The sequence below is a fragment of the Heteronotia binoei genome, chromosome 2 (genome assembly GCF_032191835.1).
Source record: "Heteronotia binoei isolate CCM8104 ecotype False Entrance Well chromosome 2, APGP_CSIRO_Hbin_v1, whole genome shotgun sequence".
NCBI classification, from domain to species: Eukaryota; Metazoa; Chordata; class Lepidosauria; order Squamata; family Gekkonidae; genus Heteronotia; species Heteronotia binoei.
In genome coordinates this window covers 147,520,990-147,541,507 of record NC_083224.1, presented here as the reverse complement: position 1 = coordinate 147,541,507, position 20,518 = coordinate 147,520,990, and the positions used below count along the sequence as shown (strand labels likewise).

The 20,518-nt window shown below is 45.9% G+C and overlaps 1 protein-coding gene across 2 annotated transcripts in view; it reads right to left on the bottom strand.

Moving 5' to 3' along the window:
* The window catches only part of PLPPR5 (phospholipid phosphatase related 5), a 104,395-nt gene that overhangs the window by 40,527 nt on the left and 43,350 nt on the right, over nucleotides 1-20,518 (bottom strand). For both annotated transcript variants that reach the window (XM_060232207.1, XM_060232208.1), the window contains exon 3: nucleotides 18,419-18,669. In XM_060232207.1, the coding sequence (XP_060088190.1) occupies nucleotides 18,419-18,669 (251 nt within the window). The remainder of the gene's footprint in view (nucleotides 1-18,418; nucleotides 18,670-20,518) is intronic.

The window sequence follows — 20,518 nt, the reverse complement described above, 5'->3', positions numbered from 1 at the left end:
TTTTGTGGTAGCCCCTGTAGCCTCCCCAAATGACAATCCATAAGGTTCAAGGAGCTGTCTCCGGAAAGGAAACACCAGCAAATACACACACCTCTCAATTTACATTGGCCCTTGTGCTTGTTTACCTCCCACAGGAGAGGTAAAGCCTCTGGCACTGACTGAATGAATAGCAATGGCATCATGGCACAATCACATTTTAAAAACATTATTTCTCATTTCTGTGAGCACAGGGAAAGTCATTTACTTGTCTAGGACTAAAGACTGACATGGATCCCAAAGAAAAGAGTAGAAGAGGTCCTGGGAAGAAGGAAAGTTGAGCTGCAGAACAAGATCTGAAAGAAGCATTCAGTATATTGAGGAAGACAAGCCTGGAAGAAGGTGTTGAGGTCCAAAGAACAGGAGAAAAGTAACAAGTTGGGTCTCTTTAAAAAATCCTCATAATACCTTAAAGCAAAACTGTGTTATATCTATTGTCATTGTGACTTGACAACCATTAAAGAACAATGTACAGTGATTGGAGGTGGAGTGAAGGGAAAGGGATTAACATTTAATGAATTGATTTGAACAAGCCAATTGTTCAGCTACAGGTATCTAGTCTATATTGTATTGTTCCTACGGCAGTGACAAAGCCTCTATACTGACTGGCTGGACTTGTATAAGAGCGCTGAATGTCCATTATGGTCAAACTGTTCAGGGAATAGTTTTCAGAATGTTTACAGTCCAGCTTCAGTGTGTGAGAGAAAAAGGCTTATTTGTGTGGCTGAGATTAGGGCCTTGAAAGGTTCTAGGAAAAGAACAAACATTACTCTGAGGATTAAAAAAATGTTAAAGGAGGTAGATCCAAAGGGCAGGAAGCTCAGAAGCAAGATAGGTGAAGGAAAGTATAAAGTACACAATAAGCTAAGAAACACAAACCTGAAAAAAATGGTGTAGAAAAGGACACAAGAGATAAAGAATTAAGGCAAGCAGTAGATAATAAAATGGGTTCTGAAGAAACTTCCCAGGAATTAGGGTCAGGATGGAAAAAGGCTTGCTAGAGGTCAAGCAACGTAAGCAATTACCTGAATGAGAAAGTGCAGAATTTTACGTATTTTGAACTAAACAGCAAACTTTTTGCCTGAAACTATTTAAGTAGCATTTTATTCCTGTTCAAAAAATTGCTCACATTCTTGATCAATATCACAGTTAGTCAGTGCACCACTGTGACTCTAGTGTCCAAGTAGGAAAAATAAGCTGGTTTTGTCCTTTTTAATCTTTCCTTTTCCTGCTGACAAAGGCATCAGTCCTGCACACAGCTTGGTGTGTTAACTGAGGTCTGTAAATGGATCATTTGTTTGTTTGGATAAGCATGGTATTCTGTTTTAAATTAATACATGGGATTTAAACAGCCTAAGTAAGGAATAAATCAGGCATTCTCCATATGACCAGGATCTGGGATTCAGATCAAGCATCTAAAAAGTGTCAAAGAAAAGGGATTAAATTATAATTCAGGTGGGGCAGAGGTACTTAACCCACCAGGGTTCCCATAAATGCCTTTGCTGCAGCTGACAAGTTATTGTACCCTCTTGCCATATATTATTGCATTGCAACTGTCTCTGAATATGCCTGCATTCCTGCTTTGCTGTATGCACATCTTTCAAGCAGCTTATCTGAAGAGCTTGTTAGCTAGCCAGGTAGCTGATTGGTTTCCTACGCAACCAAGGTTAAGAGCTGGAGGAGCAAAGATTGGACTAGGCACCTGGGCCTCGAACATGAAGGGAGGGGTCCCGCATAAATCTTCCCGCGTTTGCTTGGCGCGCTTGGGGGCTTGAATTGTAACGGTTGGTACGAGGGGTTATAAGGCGAACCTGCTTGCTGAGACGTCAGTTTCAGCAAGACACTGTATTGCCTATGATGCTTGGAATAAATGTCTGAGTTACCACCCTGTGTGTTCCTTGACTCTGGGGTCTGACAACAAGAAGTGCAAGGAGCTAGAGGAGACATGCAGTAGTTGATTAAAAGGGCTGAGGTTGTCCCTATATTGCTTCTGTCTCCCTATGCCTTTCAGACATTCAGCCGACATCTCTGTTCCTCAGACCTAAAAAGGTAAAGGTAGTCCCCTGTGCAAGCACCAGTCGCTTCTGACTCTGGGGTGACATTGCTTTCACAACATTTTCACGGCAGACTTTTTATGGGGTGGTTTGCAGTTGCCTTCCCCAGTCATCTACACTTCCGCTAGAAGCTGAGTACTCATTTTACGTTGGAAGGATGGAAGGCTTTTAATGGGCTTAGACTAGAGTCTCTTTAGGATTGTACTGTGAGTCACCTTGAGCCAGCTACCTGAACCCAGCTTCTGCTGGGATCAAACTCAGGTCGTGATCAGAGCTTAGGACTGCAATACTGCAGCCTTACCACTCTGTGCCATGGGGCTCTAACCTCAGACCTCAGGCTCTATCATCAGACCTACATCTCTGCTAACCATGCACAGGACTGCAGAATCCAATTACTTTGTGAAGTTTTTCAGTGCAGACTTACACACTTCTAAGTCCACTGAAGTCAACAGGCTTAGAAAGTGTAACTCTGCTAGGATTGCAGTGGTAGAATCTTCTTCCCCTCCCAGCTACAATCCCAGTAGTAAAGTACTATTCAAACAGTCATCAGACTTTGTAGTCACAAGGTAAACAACTGAATATTTCTGTTTTGGACACTTTGCTGTAAATGGAATTTCCACTGAAAACCAGATCATGATTGTCCACAAAAGTGACCAACCAAAGTCATATTTGTTAATGACTCATGACAACAGATGACAAGAATGAACTGAACTTTCACTGGCAAAGAGCTGTCTACATCAAGATAAATAAGCAAATATTCCTAATGACATTATCCTCATCCTATTACTCAATATTTACTGATACGTGCAGGGTCTAAATCATTCATTACCAATCCAATTTCTCATTTAATAATGTACTCAAGAAATGTATACAGTGCAGTTTTTAAAGATCTGTTATTCAAGCCATACTAATGTAATAATAAATGACAAGGACCAAATAAGGAGAGCCTCAAATCTTCTCCATAATGTTTCCTGCCAAATCCATCAAGCAAGTACAAAAATCCTGTGAAGAAAAACAGTTGGGGGAAGGGGTCCTACTGAAGCACAGGTTTTTTCCCACCCACTCCCTGGAGGAATGAATGAAGAACGAACAAATGAACTTGGAGGCATCTTAACTATAAAGCTCAAGAGCCTCCATCTCATTCACTGACTGCACTGCACAGTAGGAGACTAGTGGACAAAGTCAAAAATGTTCTTCTTCCCCTCCCAGCTACAATCCCAGTGGTAAAGTACTATTCAAACAGTCATCAGACTTTGTAGTCACAAGGTAAACAACTCAATATTTCTGTTTTGGAAACTTTGCTACAAATATGCTTTTGTCATTTAGAAATTTATTTACTGAGCTTTCAGAATGGTACGAAGAGTGGGTGACTGTGGTGCAGCAGAACATGTGTTTTAGTCACACAACACCCAATAAAACCATATATCTTAAGGGTCCATGGATATTTTTTAACATACCCACTGAGAAGTGATTCACACTTTTTAGTATTTTGCCACCTATACTGATAAAGAATGGACAGAGGGAGGCCTTGAATCTTTGGACATGCCATGGACATATGCCAGACTCATACTCACACTTATGCATATGCCATATGTTCCGGGCTTTTTTTGTAGAAAAAGCCCAGCAGGAACTCATTTGCATATCAGGTCACACACCCTGTTGCCAAGCCAGCCGGAACTGCATTCCTGCTCAAAAAAGCCCTAATCAACAGTATCAAAACCATACAGAAACAACACTTAGCTTAGAGTATCATCTACATTCTAACTACCGTAGTATAGCAAAATGGAAGCAAGTAATATCGAGCAGAAAAACTATACTAGAGATAAAAACAAAATAAAATTGAGACAGCCTATGCTACAAGGAACTAAAACAGTTATCAGAGATAAATGCAGCATTAAGCATTTCCTGTTTAGCAGCTGAACTGTTAATACTGTACAGCTGAACAATGAGCCTCTCTCAGGCAAGTTCAAACTATTGCTTTATGACAAAACACACTGTCAATTGGTATGAACCAATACCAAGCAGTATAGCTTTAACAGCAGAAATACATTTAAGAATCACATTTTTCCAACATATGCCCCACAAGGCAGCTTACAACATATTAAGACTACGACAAAGGTGGAAATAACCATGTTCAAATTCAAATGAAGTCACCCCAGGTATTAAGAACCATTTAAAGCAAATGACACAAAGGTCTATGGAAAGAACTCTGAAGAAAGAAGGCAGTAATAATGCTAACTAATAATATAAAAAAGAAATACGTAATACAGAAGAAACTTCTGAGGATAGCTAAAGGAATTAAGACACACACACACACACACAGAGTGAGCAGCCAAAATAAACACAGCACGCACACACTTTTGTGATCTCTTCTAAAAAGCAAACTGTTCCCAAGCTTCTTCTAGCCTTCCAAAATGAAAAGGCACATGGTGACTATTGAGGCTGGGGCATCCCCTTGCTGGTTGAGGGGAGGAGCCTGCAAAACTGGGACCTGGGAAGCAAAACCGGCAAGCCTATCTAAGTGCCTGTTTTCTCCAAACCACATGATTGGAGAAAGCAGACTTGGAGAGGGCAGGCACTTCAAGAGACAGTCCCTTAAGTGCCTGCCTTATTTCCAAGCCAGCCATAACGCTCTCCGAGCCAGCCAGAACTCCGTTCCTGTGTGTTCTGGCAAAAAAAAGCCCTGCATATGTTGCCTGTGTGCTCCTAATTAATAGAATTCAGAGAATTTAAAGAATGTTTCACACTCTTAATGTACACAGATGTCAAAACCCACAGTGGTTACATAAATTGTAAATCCTTTGGTTGAAGCACACTCATAATTTGAGCCTCATAGATCTGAAGGTGACCCATGCAGCCCACTAGAAGTTCTCCCTGGGGTTAACTGTACTGAAAGAAAAATATTTTCATGATTGCATGCTGTATAAAAACGGCATTCCTTTCTGTTGTAGCTGCAAATAGCAAAGAATTAAGAGGGTAACCCCCCTAATTAAATAAGACATATCTATCTGTCTTAAATGTACAGTCCTATTTATAAGCAGTACCCATGATGGCATTTCCTGTAATGGTTTCCTATGGGGCCACCTCCCTCTTGTTTGCACTGACATTCAACCACCAGCCATTCATCACCCAGCTGCATACCGAGAAGCTGGGGAGGAGAGCTGAAAGACTGCACCATCTGGAACCAAGGGAGAAGAGAGTATCATTATTGTATTGATGAAACTGCCGTCCAAATTGCCTCACAGTGTCTCATACATAAGTAAGATGAAGAAGGAGGTGTTCAAGTCCCTACACAACCAGACTCAAAGGGCAAAAGATCAACTACTCAACAGTGAAACCCAATTAGTGGCATACCTTCTGCTCATCTCCAGAATCACAGCCCCTGATGATACTTAATAGATAACTAGTCAGCAGGGTCAAGGAGCCTTGCTGTTTGCCACTAGTCATAACAATAAGAACTCCTGCACTTGGAGGAAAGCATGCAGCAGTCATGTTTCATAGATTTTCAACACAGGCAACAGAGTGGCACTGTACTAAATGATTTACAATGGTACTCAGATAAATTATTAGGGACTGTGGACTATACTAGTGTGCTTAGCCTGTTGAAACTAGGGTCCAACCACCAATAATTTTTGCATCACTAAATGTGTCATGATAGCACTTATGCTGCACTTCAGTTGTCTTTAGATTTCTGGTTGCTTCTACAACACCAATCCTATTGTATTGTTTATTGAATATCCCATCCTGTTGATATTACTGACTGCGTATCATCCACTGTGACTCCAAGTGAGAAAAGAAGACTATAAATAATGTAATTAAAAATAAACAAACACTGTGAATGAAACTGATTTGGAACACACAGTATGGCTTCAACTTAGGAAGGCTTATATAGAATCCCATAAAACTCTACAACACTTCCACCTTTCTGGCAAAAACTGATGGTTAAAAAAAAGCAACTGTGTAAAATAACCATAAAATGTTGCTTTGTATAGGCAACAAAAAAACTGTTGGTAGAAGCCTGCACATCCAACAGGGGAGACAGTCAAAGTTGCCATAGCAGCAGCCACCCACACTAACAAGTGGCAAGGAGAGAGAAAGACAGGTTGCTTACCTGTAACTGTAGATCTTCGAGTGGTCATCTGTGCATTCACACTCATGGGATAGTGCGCCTGCGCCGATCCCCGAATCGGTATCTGAAAAAGCCCGGGATTTTTCCGCGCTCGGCGCCAACGAGCATGCGCAGGCGACCCACTGCGCATGCCCACCAGCGCCCGCGCGGCAATCCCGCCAGTTCCTCCCTGACCGCTGAAAGCCCCTTACTGAAGAGAGACCGTCAGCAGCGGGGAAGGAGGGCGGGTAGTGTGAATGCACAGATGACCACTCGAAGATCTACAGTTACAGGTAAGCAACCTGTCTATCTTCTTCGTGGTCTCTGTGCCTCACACTCATGGGAGATTAGCAAGCAAAGCATACCTGGAGGCGGGAAGACGGTCAGCCTGAAGAAACAGCTTGCAACACCGCAGCTCCCAACCGAGTCCTCTGCTGAGCATGCACGTCCAGCGCGTAGTGCTTCATGAAGGCATGCGGAGAAGACCAGGTAGCCGCCTTGCAGACATCGGAAAGGGACACCCCCTTCAGGAATGCCACCGACGTGGCCATCGCCCTTGTGGAGTGTCCACGAACAGGTCCAGGCAAAGGCTTCTTAGCCAACAAATAACAAAGTTTGATCGTCTCAGTAAGCCATTTGGACAGTCTCTGAGAGGAAATTTTGGACCCTAACTTTGGGGCAGAGTAGGAAACAAAAAGTTGATTGTCCTTACGAAAACCCCGTGAACGATTCAAATAAAACAGGAGGGCACGCTTAACATCTAACGCGTGCAGTCTGCGTTCCTCATCCGAGGAAGGACTAGGGTAAAAGGTGGGCAACCAAACTTCTAAGTTAAGGTGAAACTGGGAAACCACCTTCGGGAGAAAAGTAATGTCTGGAGCCAGAGAGACCCCAGCCTCCCTAAAGGCAAGGTATGGGTAGTCACAACGCATCGCTGTGAGCTCCCCCGCACGACGTGCCGAAGTTATGGCAACTAAAAATGCAGTCTTCCAAGACAAAAGTTGCAGGGAACATGTCGCCATAGGCTCAAAGGGACGACGAGTCAACTTGTCCAGAACCAGAGTCAAGTCCCACAGCTGTGGAGGGGATCTAGACGGGGGATGAAGGCGGAACAACCCCTTCATAAATCTCTTGGACTGCGGGTGAGCAAAGACGGAGTAACCCTCAACTGAACCATGAAAAGCAGAAATAGCTGCTAAATAGACCTTAATGGATGAGAATACCAGCCCCTCATCCACCAAGGACAAAAGAAACTCAAAAACTGTGGGCAGCCCCACAGTGTCAGGTGACATTGGAGAGTCAGCCACAAAGTCACTAAACCTTTTCCACTTCCTCTCGTAAGAGGCACGGGTGGAAGGTTTCCTGCTACTCTGGAGCACTTGCTGAACCCTGGTGGAAAAGTCTAGTGGTCGATGAACCACGCTGTCAGCTTCAGGTGCGGCACGTTGTGATGGAACACGTGCCCTCCCTGGGCCGACAACAGGTCCGGTTCTGCCGGGAACTGGTAAAAGGTCCCCTTCGACTGCTGGAGCAGGATCGAAAACCAGCTCTGACGGGGCCACCACGGGGTCACCAGGATGCAACGTGGCTTCTCCTGCACTAATTTGTGGACCACCCTCGTTAGCAGAGGTAAGGGCGGGAACATGTACAGGAACCAGCCCTCCCACTGAAGTAGAAGTCCGTCTCCCAAGGAAGCCGGATCCGCACCTCCCCTGGCACAGAACAATGGGCACTTCTTGTTCTGCGCTGTGGCGAAAGCGTCCAACTGTGGGTAGCCCCAAAGTTGGAACACCGGCTCTAGGAACCTCCAATGCAGTTCCCATTCGTGAGGGGAGGCTCCACCCCTGCTGAGCGAGTCCGCCTGTATGTTGAGGACCCCCGGCAGATGTGTAGCTTTTACAAAAATGTCCCACTGGAGGCACTCCTCCCAGAGGTCCATCGCCAGCGAGCATAGCCTGCGAGACACTGTCCCCCCCTGTCGGTTTATATAACACAGGGCAGTGGTGTTGTCCGTAAGCAATGCCACAGTCTGTCCCACCAGCAGCGGGCGGAACGATCGAAGGGCAAAGTGAACTGCTAGCAGTTCCAGATAGTTTATGTGGCACCGGCTCAGTTTCGGTGGCCACTTGCCCCCCACACATAGCTCTTCCAGGTGGGCTCCCCACCCCCACATGGAGGCATCGGTAGCGATGGTTACTGTAGGGGTCGGCAGATGAAAAGGGGCCCCTTGACGGATATTGCTCTCTGTTCCCCACCATTGCAGGGAGCGGAGAGTCCCGGGTGGAATGGTGAACCTCTTCCGAGGTGAGTCCCTGAGAGGTCGAAAATGGCGCAAGAACCATATCTGTAGGCCTCTCATGTGCAGTCTTGCGAAACGTAGCACGCTTGTCGTCGCGGCCATCAGCCCCAGCATCCGCTGAAGCTGCTGAGCCGTGCCCCACTGCCGCCTTTGAAGTAGCTGTACCAGAGTGATAATGTCCTTCGCTCTCTGCGAAGGGAGGAATGCTCGATGTTGTTGAGTGTCCAACAGAGCCCCTATGAATTGAACTGTCTTTGAAGGAGTGAGATGGGACTTTTCCAGGTTGACTTGCAGGCCCAGGGTGCCAAGAAGACGCAGAGTGATAGCGATGTGGGTTGCTAGACTCTCCCTCGACTTCGCCACAAGAAGCCAATCGTCGATGTATGGAAAGACAACGACTCCCTGCAGACGAAGATGGGCAGCCACCACACTCATCAGCTTCGTGAACACCCGAGGAGCAGTAGACAGTCCAAACGGCAGGGCCCTGAATTGGAAGTGACGAGCACCCACTGCAAACCGTAGAAAACGCCTGAACGCTGGATGGATGCTGACATGAAAATAAGCATCCTTGAGGTCCAGAGTCGCCATCCAGTCTCCCTGATTGATGAGGGGCAGGATTGTTTGCAGCGTAGCCATTCTGAACTTCTGGTACAGAATAAATTTGTTCAGACTCCGAAGGTCCATGATAGGCCTTAGGCCTCCGTCCCTTTTGGGGACCAGAAAATACCGGGAGTAGAAGCCTCCCGTCCTGGCCTCCGGTGGAACTACCTCTATGGCTTGTTTCTGTAGGAGGTTGTTCACCTCCGCCAGCAGAGGTGGGGAAGGGGGAGTGGTGACTACCACGGACTGGTTCGGGGTCTGAACAAACTCTATTTTGTAGCCCTCTTCTATGATGGACAGAGCCCACCTGTCTGTGGAGATCAACTCCCAGGCCGGTAGGAAAGGGCGTAGGCGGATGGATGAATTCCCAATGGGGGCGATGACGCGTGCTTGGAAGAAGTCAAACCCCCTGCTTCTGGGAGCGAGCCCCCTTCGACTTGCTGGGCGGTTGTGACCCGTAACGGTTCCTGCCGTTGCCTGAGTAGGGTGATCGTTCGGATTGGGCAGGGCGAGGACGCCACTGCTCTGGGGAGAACTTCTGGTAAGGCTTTTTGGTCCAGGGTTTGGACCATTGCTTGGATTTGGAAGCCTTAGCAGCAGATTGGACACCCAAGTTCTTAGATGTCTTAACGCTCTTGTCGAACTCCTGGAGGGCCGAGTCAGTCGTTGTACTGAAGAGCCCGTCACCCTCGAATGGCAGATCCTCAATGAAGGTCTTAGTGTCCTGGTGGAGCGTGGTAGACCTGAGCCAGGAGTGCCGTCGGATACAGACTGCAGACGTGATCTGTTTGGCTGAAGCTTCCACCATATGTTTTGCTGCGGCCAGTTGTTGTCTGGCCACAGCGAGACCTTCTTTCTGTAGCCTGGTTGCAGCAGCTCTCTTGTCCTCGGTTAAAGAGGAAAGGAAGGGGGAAAGTTGTTCCCACATGGCATACTGATATCTAGCCATGCAGGCGGCATAGTTAGACACCTTTATGCCGAGTGCCCCCGCGGAGTAGACCTTGCGGCCCATTCCATCGATCTTCCGCCCTTCTTTGTCCGGTGGGGAGGAGTGGACCTTCCTTGCCTTTGAAGAGGAGGAAACTACCACCGAGTTCGGGCGCGGATGGGTGAACAAAAATTCAGCCCCGGGCTCCTGGACCCTATACATATGGTCCAGTCGTTTGGATGAGACTGGCGTCGAGGAGGGTCGTGCCCAAGGCTCCTTGACCACTTGAAGGATCACCTTGGTCACTGGCAGAGCCACCGCAGTGGATGTGTTCCGTTGCATTATATCGAACACGTTGTCGTCCACTACAGGCTCTGGTTGCGTTACAGGCAGCTTGAGGGTGGCAGCAATCCGCTTCACAAGGTCCCCATAGGACTTCAGATCCTCCGACGGTGAGATCGGAAGATCCTCGGCCGTCTGGGAACCCGGTGAAGGCTCCAGTCCCTGGACTTCACTCTCCGATTCCGACGACGAGGAGTCTCTGTGTGTAGAGTGCTCCGAGAGCATCGGGGTCGACTCTCGCGGTGGAAGGATTGGTGTTCTTCGATCCGCATCTACCGGAACCAGCTGTCGATCCGGGGGAACCGATGCCGACGCAGAAGCCTTTCGGGACCGATGGGAAACCCTCGAGACCGATGAAAATTGGGATGCCTGCTCCCAATCGGGGTAGTCGTCCGGGTACCAACGACAGGTCTCGAACCGGGAGTAGGGAGGCTGCCACCTGCGTTGCTCCCACGATGGTATCGGGAAGCGTTGAGGAGGGTAGAAAGTTTCTCGCCTGACTCGGGGCTTGAATGGTGGATCGATCACCGGTGCCGACGCGTCAACCTCCGAGGTCGATCCGCTTTCGGAGCGACGACGGGAGCCCGAAGACGAAGACCGCTGGGTCAAGTCGATTTCCGGCTCTTGTTCCGACGCCGACAGGCGCTGCTGGTCAGCTGGGCTACGGCGCGGAGGCGTCCGAGGTTTTTTCGGGGGTTTTGTCGACGTCGATGCCGACGTACCGCCCGATGGGGAAGGAGTGCGGGGTCGCTTTCGCTTCTCCTTCGACTTCGCCTTTTTCGGAGGTCGGGTCCCCGAATCCTCCTGGCGCTTTTTAGCAGGCATATCCACCGTGCCCTCGAGGGGACGTTTAGTGGAGCCCCGCTCTTCCGGCAAGTCCAGAGTCAGTATCGGAGCCGCATCGGCCGATGCGAGCTCCAGTGCCGGGGTTTCGGACGACTTCGGTGCCGATGCCTCCATCGGTCGATGGGGTCTAAGCGCCGATTCGATCAGTGCCGCCGATAAACGAGCCGCCCGGTTCTTTCTCGTCTGCTTCGAAAAGCGGAGACAATGCGGGCACGCGTCTACTCGGTGGGCCTCTCCCAGGCACAGTAGGCAGAGGGAATGACCGTCTGGAGGGGCGATCTTCTTCCCACACGCACGGCAGCGTTTGAAAAACCCCCAGCGACTTTCCATAGAAAGTAGCCGCAAAAAAACTCCCCAGAACAATCTGAGCGAGAAAAAGAAGAGCGGGGGAAAAGCGCGGGCGAAGCGCCCCGAAGGGCCGTAGCCTGACGAACACAAAACGCTTTTTTTTTTTTTTTTTAACTAACTAACTAACAACTATAAACTACAACTAACTACTAAACAACAATATTAAACGGGCTAACAAGAAGAAAAGGCGAAGCCAAAAACTTCTCACCGACCGGGGAAAACGGAAAGGTAAACCTCTCAGCGCAGCGGTCAGAAAGGAACTGGCGGGATTGCCGCGCGGGCGCTGGTGGGCATGCGCAGTGGGTCGCCTGCGCATGCTCGTTGGCGCCGAGCGCGGAAAAATCCCGGGCTTTTTCAGATACCGATTCGGGGATCGGCGCAGGCGCACTATCCCATGAGTGTGAGGCACAGAGACCACGAAGAAGATCTTATTGTTAATAAAAACAATATGCTGATATATTTAAAAGCTTGAAGCGACCCTGGGGACAATTAGCAGGAACAGATCTCCATAAAATGTATTATTAGTTGCTCCTCTCAGTCTGAAGAGAAGGGGCACAGTTGCACCACAGGGGTGTATTTATTTACAACATCCCACCTCTCCTCAGAGCAGCTTACCAAAAGATTACCCCACTGTGTCCTGACAAGAAACACAAGATACAGTGAGGAAACAGCAAGTAAACAATAAATTTCACAGCTTCTGTCAAATACTTTGCTCCTTTGTTGTTCAGTTCTGACCACCAACCATCAGCAGCCCAACAGGACCATTATCTCATTGCTTGGTCCAAAGCTCAGAAGAGAGAGCTGGTGTGGTGCTGTGACAAAGAGTATTGGGCTAGGATCTGTGTTTCACTCCCTACTCTACCATGAAGCTTGTGGGTGACCCTTAGAAACTCATTTGCTCAGCCTGACCTTCATCACAAGACTGTTTTGAGGATAAAATGAGGATGGGAGAATCATGCATGCTGTATTAAACCCTCTGTAGGAAGGGTGGGATAACAATGTAACAGAAGGATGTAACTAGGTACACTGTACACATCTGCAGTTAATATTGGTTCTCAAGTCCTCCCCAGTGGATTGCCAGTGGGCCAGTGCAGTGGTTTTGGATATCCCCACACCCCACCTACCTCCTGCTCAGTTCTATCATCACTGCTACCATAGCATTATCCCATTGTTCAAGCCAGACATTAAAATACAGATCTTGGTACCCATGTACAGGCCTTATTAAAATGATCATTTGAGCAAAGCCTTAGGAGAGTATTGATATTTTCTTTTCTACAAATAATTTTCTTTAATACTAGTAATGACATAAAACTGAAGTTTGACAAGCACTGAAGAGTGAAGTAAAAGACTGAATAATTACATTTTTGAAAGCATAAAACAATGTTTATGGAGGTTTTATGTAAGTCATCTATCTTTAAAAGTAGATGATACACCATGTGGGAAAGGACTCAAGATTTCCCCCTCCACATCTTAATACTTCCAGCTGGCATACAGCTGAGATTTTGTGAAAAGGATTTGGACCATACCAGAATATACAACAAAGTCTGCTTGTTACATCTGACTCATTTTTAATTCTTATTTGTCCTTGAGCTCAGAAAAGAAAATGTTTCTGTCATACGATTATTTCTTAAATAAGTAGCAGCACAAAGCTGTTGACTATGAGGAAAATGGCTTGACAAAGATTAAAAGCAGTTCGATTTGTGGGCTGTGTTCTGGGGATAAATCAAATGCAACCTACTTAATATTTACATGATCTAAGCCACTCTTCAGCTGTATATAGAGGTTCAAGTCACATGACTGCTTAGAGTTTTACTTTTAAGGGGAAATTGCTACATGTGTGTGTGTGTTGTTGTTGGTGGCGGTGTTTTGCTCTCCTAGGAGGAATTTCAGAAATCCAAAGGACCTATCTGACTCTTATGGAAATTTTCAAAAAATATTTTTCCCCCTCAGTGAAACTATGTTATAACTTTCACCACACCTTGTTTAAAGGTTGTTAGGAAGTCAAGGGAGGGGATGTTAACACAAAGTTGCTTTGGTGATGGAAGAAGAAGAAATGCAAATTTATACCCCACCCTTCTCTCTGAATCAGAGACTCAGAGCAGCTTACAATCTCCCATATCTTCTCCCCCTACAACAGAAACCCTGCGAGGTGGGTGGGGCTGAGAGGGCTCTCACAGCAGCTGCCCTTTCAAGGACAACCTCTGCCAGAGCTATGGTTAACCCATGGCCATTCCAGCAGGTGCAAGTGGAGGAGTGGGGAATCAAACCCGGTAAGCGTCCACACACTTAACCACTACACCAAACTGGAAGAGGGGTACATACAGACTATGGCCCACTAGTTGGTCACCAGTCTTCACACCAGAGATATGCAATGTTGGGACCAAAGATTATATTTGGTCTGCCATGGCTTTTCCCTGTGGCCATACTCCCGTGACCTGTGGTAGTTTACTCACATTGCATTGCTTCTAAAGCTGAAAAGAAAATCTTTTGGGAGGACAGAGCCCTGGCATACTGGACAGAGTCTGTGGCCTATACGTATAGCCTGATTCAGCAAGATGCCAGTGTCTAAGGAAGAGCTGTCTCATGTGCACAAGCCTATACGGTATCCAACAGGCACAGTGAAAAAGATCTGTAAGGACTGCATGTGTGTGAGGAAGCATCTGTACCACAAACAATCATCACACCACAGATGAAGTTACACCTTCCCAGCTGACTTGTAATGTAGATAGGAATACGTATCCCATTCCATTAACTGGGCCAGTTAAGTCTGATAATTTCCTTACCATTAAGAGCCATGCAGCTATCTCTGAATCAGGCTGATAGTTAGCAATCTGAAATGGTTTGGATTCTCTTAGCTATCATGGGTCAGGCAGAGGAATAGGAAATCCAGGATCGCAGGCAGAATGTCTCTGTTGGTGAAGTGTTGGAAAGCAACCAGCAGATAAGGATTGCTGCCTATGGGAACTGCTTGTGGGAATCCAGGTGGCATCTGACTGGCCAGTGATGGAAACAGGATGCTGAACTAGGTGGGCGATTAGCCTGATTCAGGATAGCTACTTTCATGTTCTTATGTAGCCTGTAATATGTTTTTAGCCGATGTTTAACTTTAACATTTGATGAAACAAAAAATATTTGCTTTGACATGGTAGTTTTCTGCTCTGAGCCTTCAGAGTGGTACAATTCAGAAGTGAAGGATTCTGTGCTGTCTCTTAACCTCAGACATCAGAGAGACAGGTGGGTCAGGACCTGTGCACCCTTCCTTTTCTACTGCTCTGCTGCTGTCTCTCTGTGTAGATTGCTGCTCTCAAGGGAATCTTCCTTCCTTCCAGCTAATGCCTCCTCTCTATCTCTTCTCCATCTTGCATCCATGACAGCATGACATGCTTCCCTGCAACTCCATCCATCCTTGTTTAGCTACTTAGTTTAGAATACTATCTCTACTTTATTCTGTTTAAAATGGAGTTCCTTATAAAAAAGGACTCCCTATTCGTTTACTAAAATAAAAGCCTCTGTGAACTTTGTCTCCTATGCAGCAACACAAATTCCGCTATGCAATCTGCTCTCTGCATTCTCACAGCGCAAATTTAAATTTAAAAGTAATAATAATTAAACAAAGCTAACTTACTCAAAAAAGTAAGCCCTGCTGTGCAAGGGAGGTCAGGCTAGAAATAAAGAATAAATAAATAAACTAATATGTCCATGTTCATTGCCATAATTTGGAGATAATTAATGGAAAAGGTATGGTAACTCAAAATCCAGGCATGCAGTTTGGTCTGAAATTTACTATTTCTTGCCTTTATCAGTTATCTGGCATATAATTCAGATGTACAGCTTTCAACCTAAAACCTCAATGGAGTATATGCCAGAGTCCTGATATTTTGATAATGTTTTTTCTGCCTGTTTGTATGACCTACTGATGTCAATGTTACTTTTGTCAGGTCACCTTCCCAAGGCCTCCCCCCACCCCGCTCATGCATAAGGCTTTTATGGCTGAGACACCACATAAAACCAGGCTAGCAGAAACTTGTCACAATAACATGAAATCAGCTGTGTTGCCCTCTAGTCGCCCAGCACAGCTATTAATGGGGCACCCAGAGGGAAATTCTCTTTGATGGGATAAACCATGCATTTGCTTATTGCAGGACAAATGCAAGCTGACATCAAATAACTCCCACAGACTTCTCTTTAGGTATTGTTGTTAATGATTCCAGTCTATCTGAATAACCAATTCACCCACAGACACACAGGAGAAGATGAGTAAATTAAGTATGATGTGTGTGTTGTTACTAATCAAACTCGATTTAAGTCAGGCAATCATCCTTTCTCCTTTTAGAAAGAAAAGTAAAAGGGGGCATCAAAGAAATCAGTGGAGAAACATTATGTTCATCTCCCAAGAAAGGTGTAAGAATTAAATTTTGGTCAAAGGAAGAAGTGGAAAATGTAAATGGCTGTTGTCAGTGGTCCCTGCGATGCATACACATTTGAAAACAGGAGCAGCTGTTGGCAGTTTTTGAAAGGATGATGGAGGAGGCACCCTAGGCCTAGGGACCAGCAAAGGACAGCTCTAGGGCAAGAAAATTCAAAAGTCTTCTAAATGCTTCCTCCTCTGAGGGGGATGCTTACACAGTTTCTTGAAGAAACGGATGCATTGCACAGGTACCATAAAAATAAACTTGCATCGGTAGAAGGCTCCCCTCACTAGAAAAAAAAGTTCTACTCTCAGCAGAATGGATCTGTAGGATTGACCCCTGTTGATTTTCATCTTGTGAAATGCAATGGTTAAGGTGTCTAAACTGGAGGCGATATTATCAACCATGTCAGAAGCATAACACAGTACTTCCACCATTGTTTTAGAATTTTGTTCAAATGTTTACAGAGGAAGCATTACATAGGGCTTTAGGGCATATTCACCAAAGCCATGAATTCACAAGCTGCAATTAACAACCCTATGAGGTACATTAGGCTGAGAGTATGACTGGCCCAAAGTCAACCAGCAAGCTTCCATGGCATGAGTGGGGCATTCATACCTGGATCTTCCAAAATACTAGTTCGACACTCTTAACCATTATGTCACTACACCACATTGACTCTTTAAGCAACTCAAACAAGCCAAACAAGTATGCAGAGGCCTACCAGTCAGAAGCTATCTCACATCTGATCAGGAGGATCAGCTGGGAGTTGGTTGGAATCCACCTTGCCTCTCAGGGAGAAGTTGCAAAAGGAAATTAAAGAGAGCTCTTTTCTCCTCCCTTCCCTGGGCAAGACTGGGCCAGAAGCAATGCTTTTGATCTCTGCACTGCAAAAGGGAAAGAGCTCCTTTCCCCTCACCTTCCTTCCAAACTGGACAGAGAAAGAAGCAATACTTTTGACCTCTACACTGCAAACAGGTGAGAAAAAGCTCATTTTTCCTTCCATTCTTCCAAACTGGGTAAGGACAGAAGCAATATTTTAATGTCTTCATTACAAAATGGACGATAGAAAGAGTTCCTTTCTCTTGCCCATACCCAAACTTAGCTGAATGATGCAATATTTTTAATCTTTGTATTTCAAAAGCAAGAGGAGACAGAGCTCATTGCTCTTTCCCCATGGCTGAGTATACAGGAAAATTTTCATACCAAGAGATCAGAAGTACACACCCAGCTAATCCAAGTCTGTTTGTGATTATCACAGAATCATAGGGTTGGAAGGGATCTCAAGGGTCATCTAGTCCAACCCCTTGCACAATGCAGGAAACTCACAAACACCTCCCCCTAAATTCACAGGATCTTCATTTCTGTCAGATGGCCATCTAGCCTCTGTTTAAAAACCTCCAAGGAAGGTGATGGCTGCCAGGGGCATCTTGATGCCTCATGGGGCCCTAAGCAGACTTGCTGCCTGGCGCCCCCCGTGCCTCCCCATTCCCCGCCGTGGCCATGTGCCCCCCGTACCTCCCCACTGCACCTCCTCCTCCTCCCTCACCATCCCACCCCCCCATGCCTCCTCTCCCATCCAGGAAGTGGGGAGGAGTCAGTGGCAGCAGGGGTCTCCCTTTCAGGAAGCTATTCCAGGCTGAGAGATGGTGAGTGTAACCCGGCCCTGTGACATGGTTTTACCCACGATTCCAGTGTTCGGCTGGGGAGGGGGGGGCTTTAGAGAGCCAGAACATGGCGCTAGAGCCGGTTCCAGCATTGAAATTGGCACTGGGGGGTGGGAAAGGGTCCAAAAGGAGGGAGAAGGAGGAGGCATGGCAGGGAGGCGTGGGGAGGCATGGAAATGTGGCGGAGGGGAGAGGCATGGAGCCACAGAGGGGGAGGCAAAGGGAGGGAAGGGAATGGAGAGGCAGCGGTTGTGGTGGGGGGCTAGGGAGAAAGGCAAACTAGGTGCTTGCCTGGGACACCAGGAGGGGGGGTGAGGAGTCCAATTTTGCGACCCTACCCTCCCGGTACCCTAGGCAGCTGCCTAGTTTGCCTGGCAGGAGGGCCAGCCCTGATGGCTGCAAGTACCCTGTTCTTGTGAATATACACAATGATGTTCCAAGCAGCCATTGATTAACTGGCTGCCTAATCACCATTGGTGTACAGAAATAAACCAAATGGGCAGGAATTTAAACAAATAATAATAAGGGCCACTGTGCAAATATGAAGATTCAGTGTGCAGATGCTGGAGGTGATTTAAGTGAACACACAATACAGATCCCCTTATCACATTTAGCCTGATACAAACACACAGGGGATTGTATTGCATTGGACTGAATTGTATTGCATTGTAACAAATGCAAACCTGTGATATGCTGCAAGTTTGTACTGAGATAAAATATAACTGAATGGAAAAGTTCAATAAACAAAACATCACCAAATTAGGAAGTCTGATTTACTTACGGCCAGATATGTCGCTGCATATATGCTCAGAGCTGCATCTTTGGATGGAAATGTTTTTCTGGCTTTCATTATCAGATCTGGGTTTCCAGAGCATGCTTCTGCACCACTGATGAATTGTGTAAACTGTTGGCATCCAAGAGCAGTGTAGTTGGGTTTGCAAAGTGCAAGAAAATGTGGTGCAAGATTCCCAGTTACTACTTGTCCTGCATTTACAAATATATCTGTTGCAAAAAGTCCAAATGTGTAAATACCTAGAGAAAGAAAAAGAATAGGAAGAAGTAAATTTCTGCAATTTCACCAAAACTTCCTGGTTAAGGGAAATGCAATTTCCAAGTACAAACAGCACAACATCTTACATTAGTCAAGTGATTCAAAAGCAAAACAAATAAGGTATCTGGGATTTTGCTGTGTGTTCTAAGTTGGATCCCGTGGAAAAGCTAACAGAAGGTGTTGGTGGAGCTGCTCTTTTCCTACCTTCCACCTCCCCCAAGCAGCCAGCAGTTTATCCCTGAGGATCAGGAGAACCTCCAAAGCAAAATGTGCCACCAGACAAGGAGGCTCAAAGATAACAGGAAATAAAGTAGACATTCTCTTTTCTCCTCTTCCATTTGCAGACTGCATCAGCAGCAACAGATCTCACTGACTGTGGAAACAAGGAGACAGAAGGCACAAAGAAAATCCTGAATAATTGTCCCATGTGTGTGCTTTTCCAGGGATGTATGTAAGGCATTTTATTTCCCCCCACATATTTATTATTTATTTACTCAGTCCATAAATTATTTTTTTTTAAGTGTGAAAACATCATATGGTCCAGAATCTCAAACTTTTTATATATTTATTTACTTACTCCATGCAATAACTGCATTGAGCTATTAGGAGAGGCCAGCTATAAATGCTTTAAAATTGTTCACATTGGCTTGCAGCACTGCTATGGTATACAGGGTCCCTAGACTGCTGGTTCTCAAGCTTTTGGAAGTGGGACCACTCCTAAAATACTGTACTTTTTTGTAATTTACTTGCAAATGCAGAATGAATCTCACATCAGTTTACTGAACAAGTTCATATTTTAGTTTTTCATATATAATAAATAAAATATTTAAATCAATCCACTTATACCTGGAATAAAACTTTGTTGGCCTTATGGTTTCACAGGACTCTGCTCTTTCCTCCCTCCCCCCTAAAGGAGGAGGAGGTGGAGGAGACCTCAGCCAATAAAGGGAAGGGACGCCTGGCTTTTTATCTCTCCCCACTTGATTCAGGGAGAAGGGAGAAAGACACAGTGGTAGCAGCCCAGGGGAAGGAAGCAGGAGAGACCTAGTTGCTTGCAGGCCACAAATGAGCCCTGCAGGGGGTCCAGCCCATGGATCATATGCTTGATACCCCTGCCAGAGATCAAGAAAGAACAAAAGCTCGTTCAAGAGTTGCAAAGAAGTCTGAGATTATTCAAATATGATGCAAAATCAGTTGCAGGCCATGTTATCGCCCTATATATCTATCTGCATTAAAGTTATATGCAAAATTTCCATTCTATGTTACCTTTCACACCCTGAGATCAAAAGGTAGAAGAATCCTTTGTGAAGGAGCAGGCAAGACCATATACTTGGGTGATGTCGGGGCTGGGACAGAATGGAAAGAATGGAAGAGCCAGTAATGGTGGCAAAACAGAGAAAGAGCTACAATAAAGGACTGAGTGGTATCTAAATGGAAACTAAGGTAAAATGGCTACAGAAAATGCTTGAATAAAATGTGAGGTTCGCATGCAGTAACTAACACTGTTACTGTGACTGATACACAAGTCTGGACATTTTCCAAAAAGATCCTGCATCTTCTTTGCTAAATTGGGTAGTTCCCATAGGTCATTACATTATCAAATTAAGTTGCAGTCCTTAAAGGCTGGGTTGTATCAGCTTCATGCATTCAATTACTTCTTTCAAAGCACTGGTGTAACTCGCCAGTTTAAGAAGGCTGCCTAGCTGCCTTATATAATGGTCTTTAACAGTGTAATACTAAGAAGAGCTACAACTTTCTAAATCCACTGAGATCAATGGGCTTGGAAGGGTGTAACTAGCTTTGTGCTAGGCTTTCTCTCTCTCGCTTTCT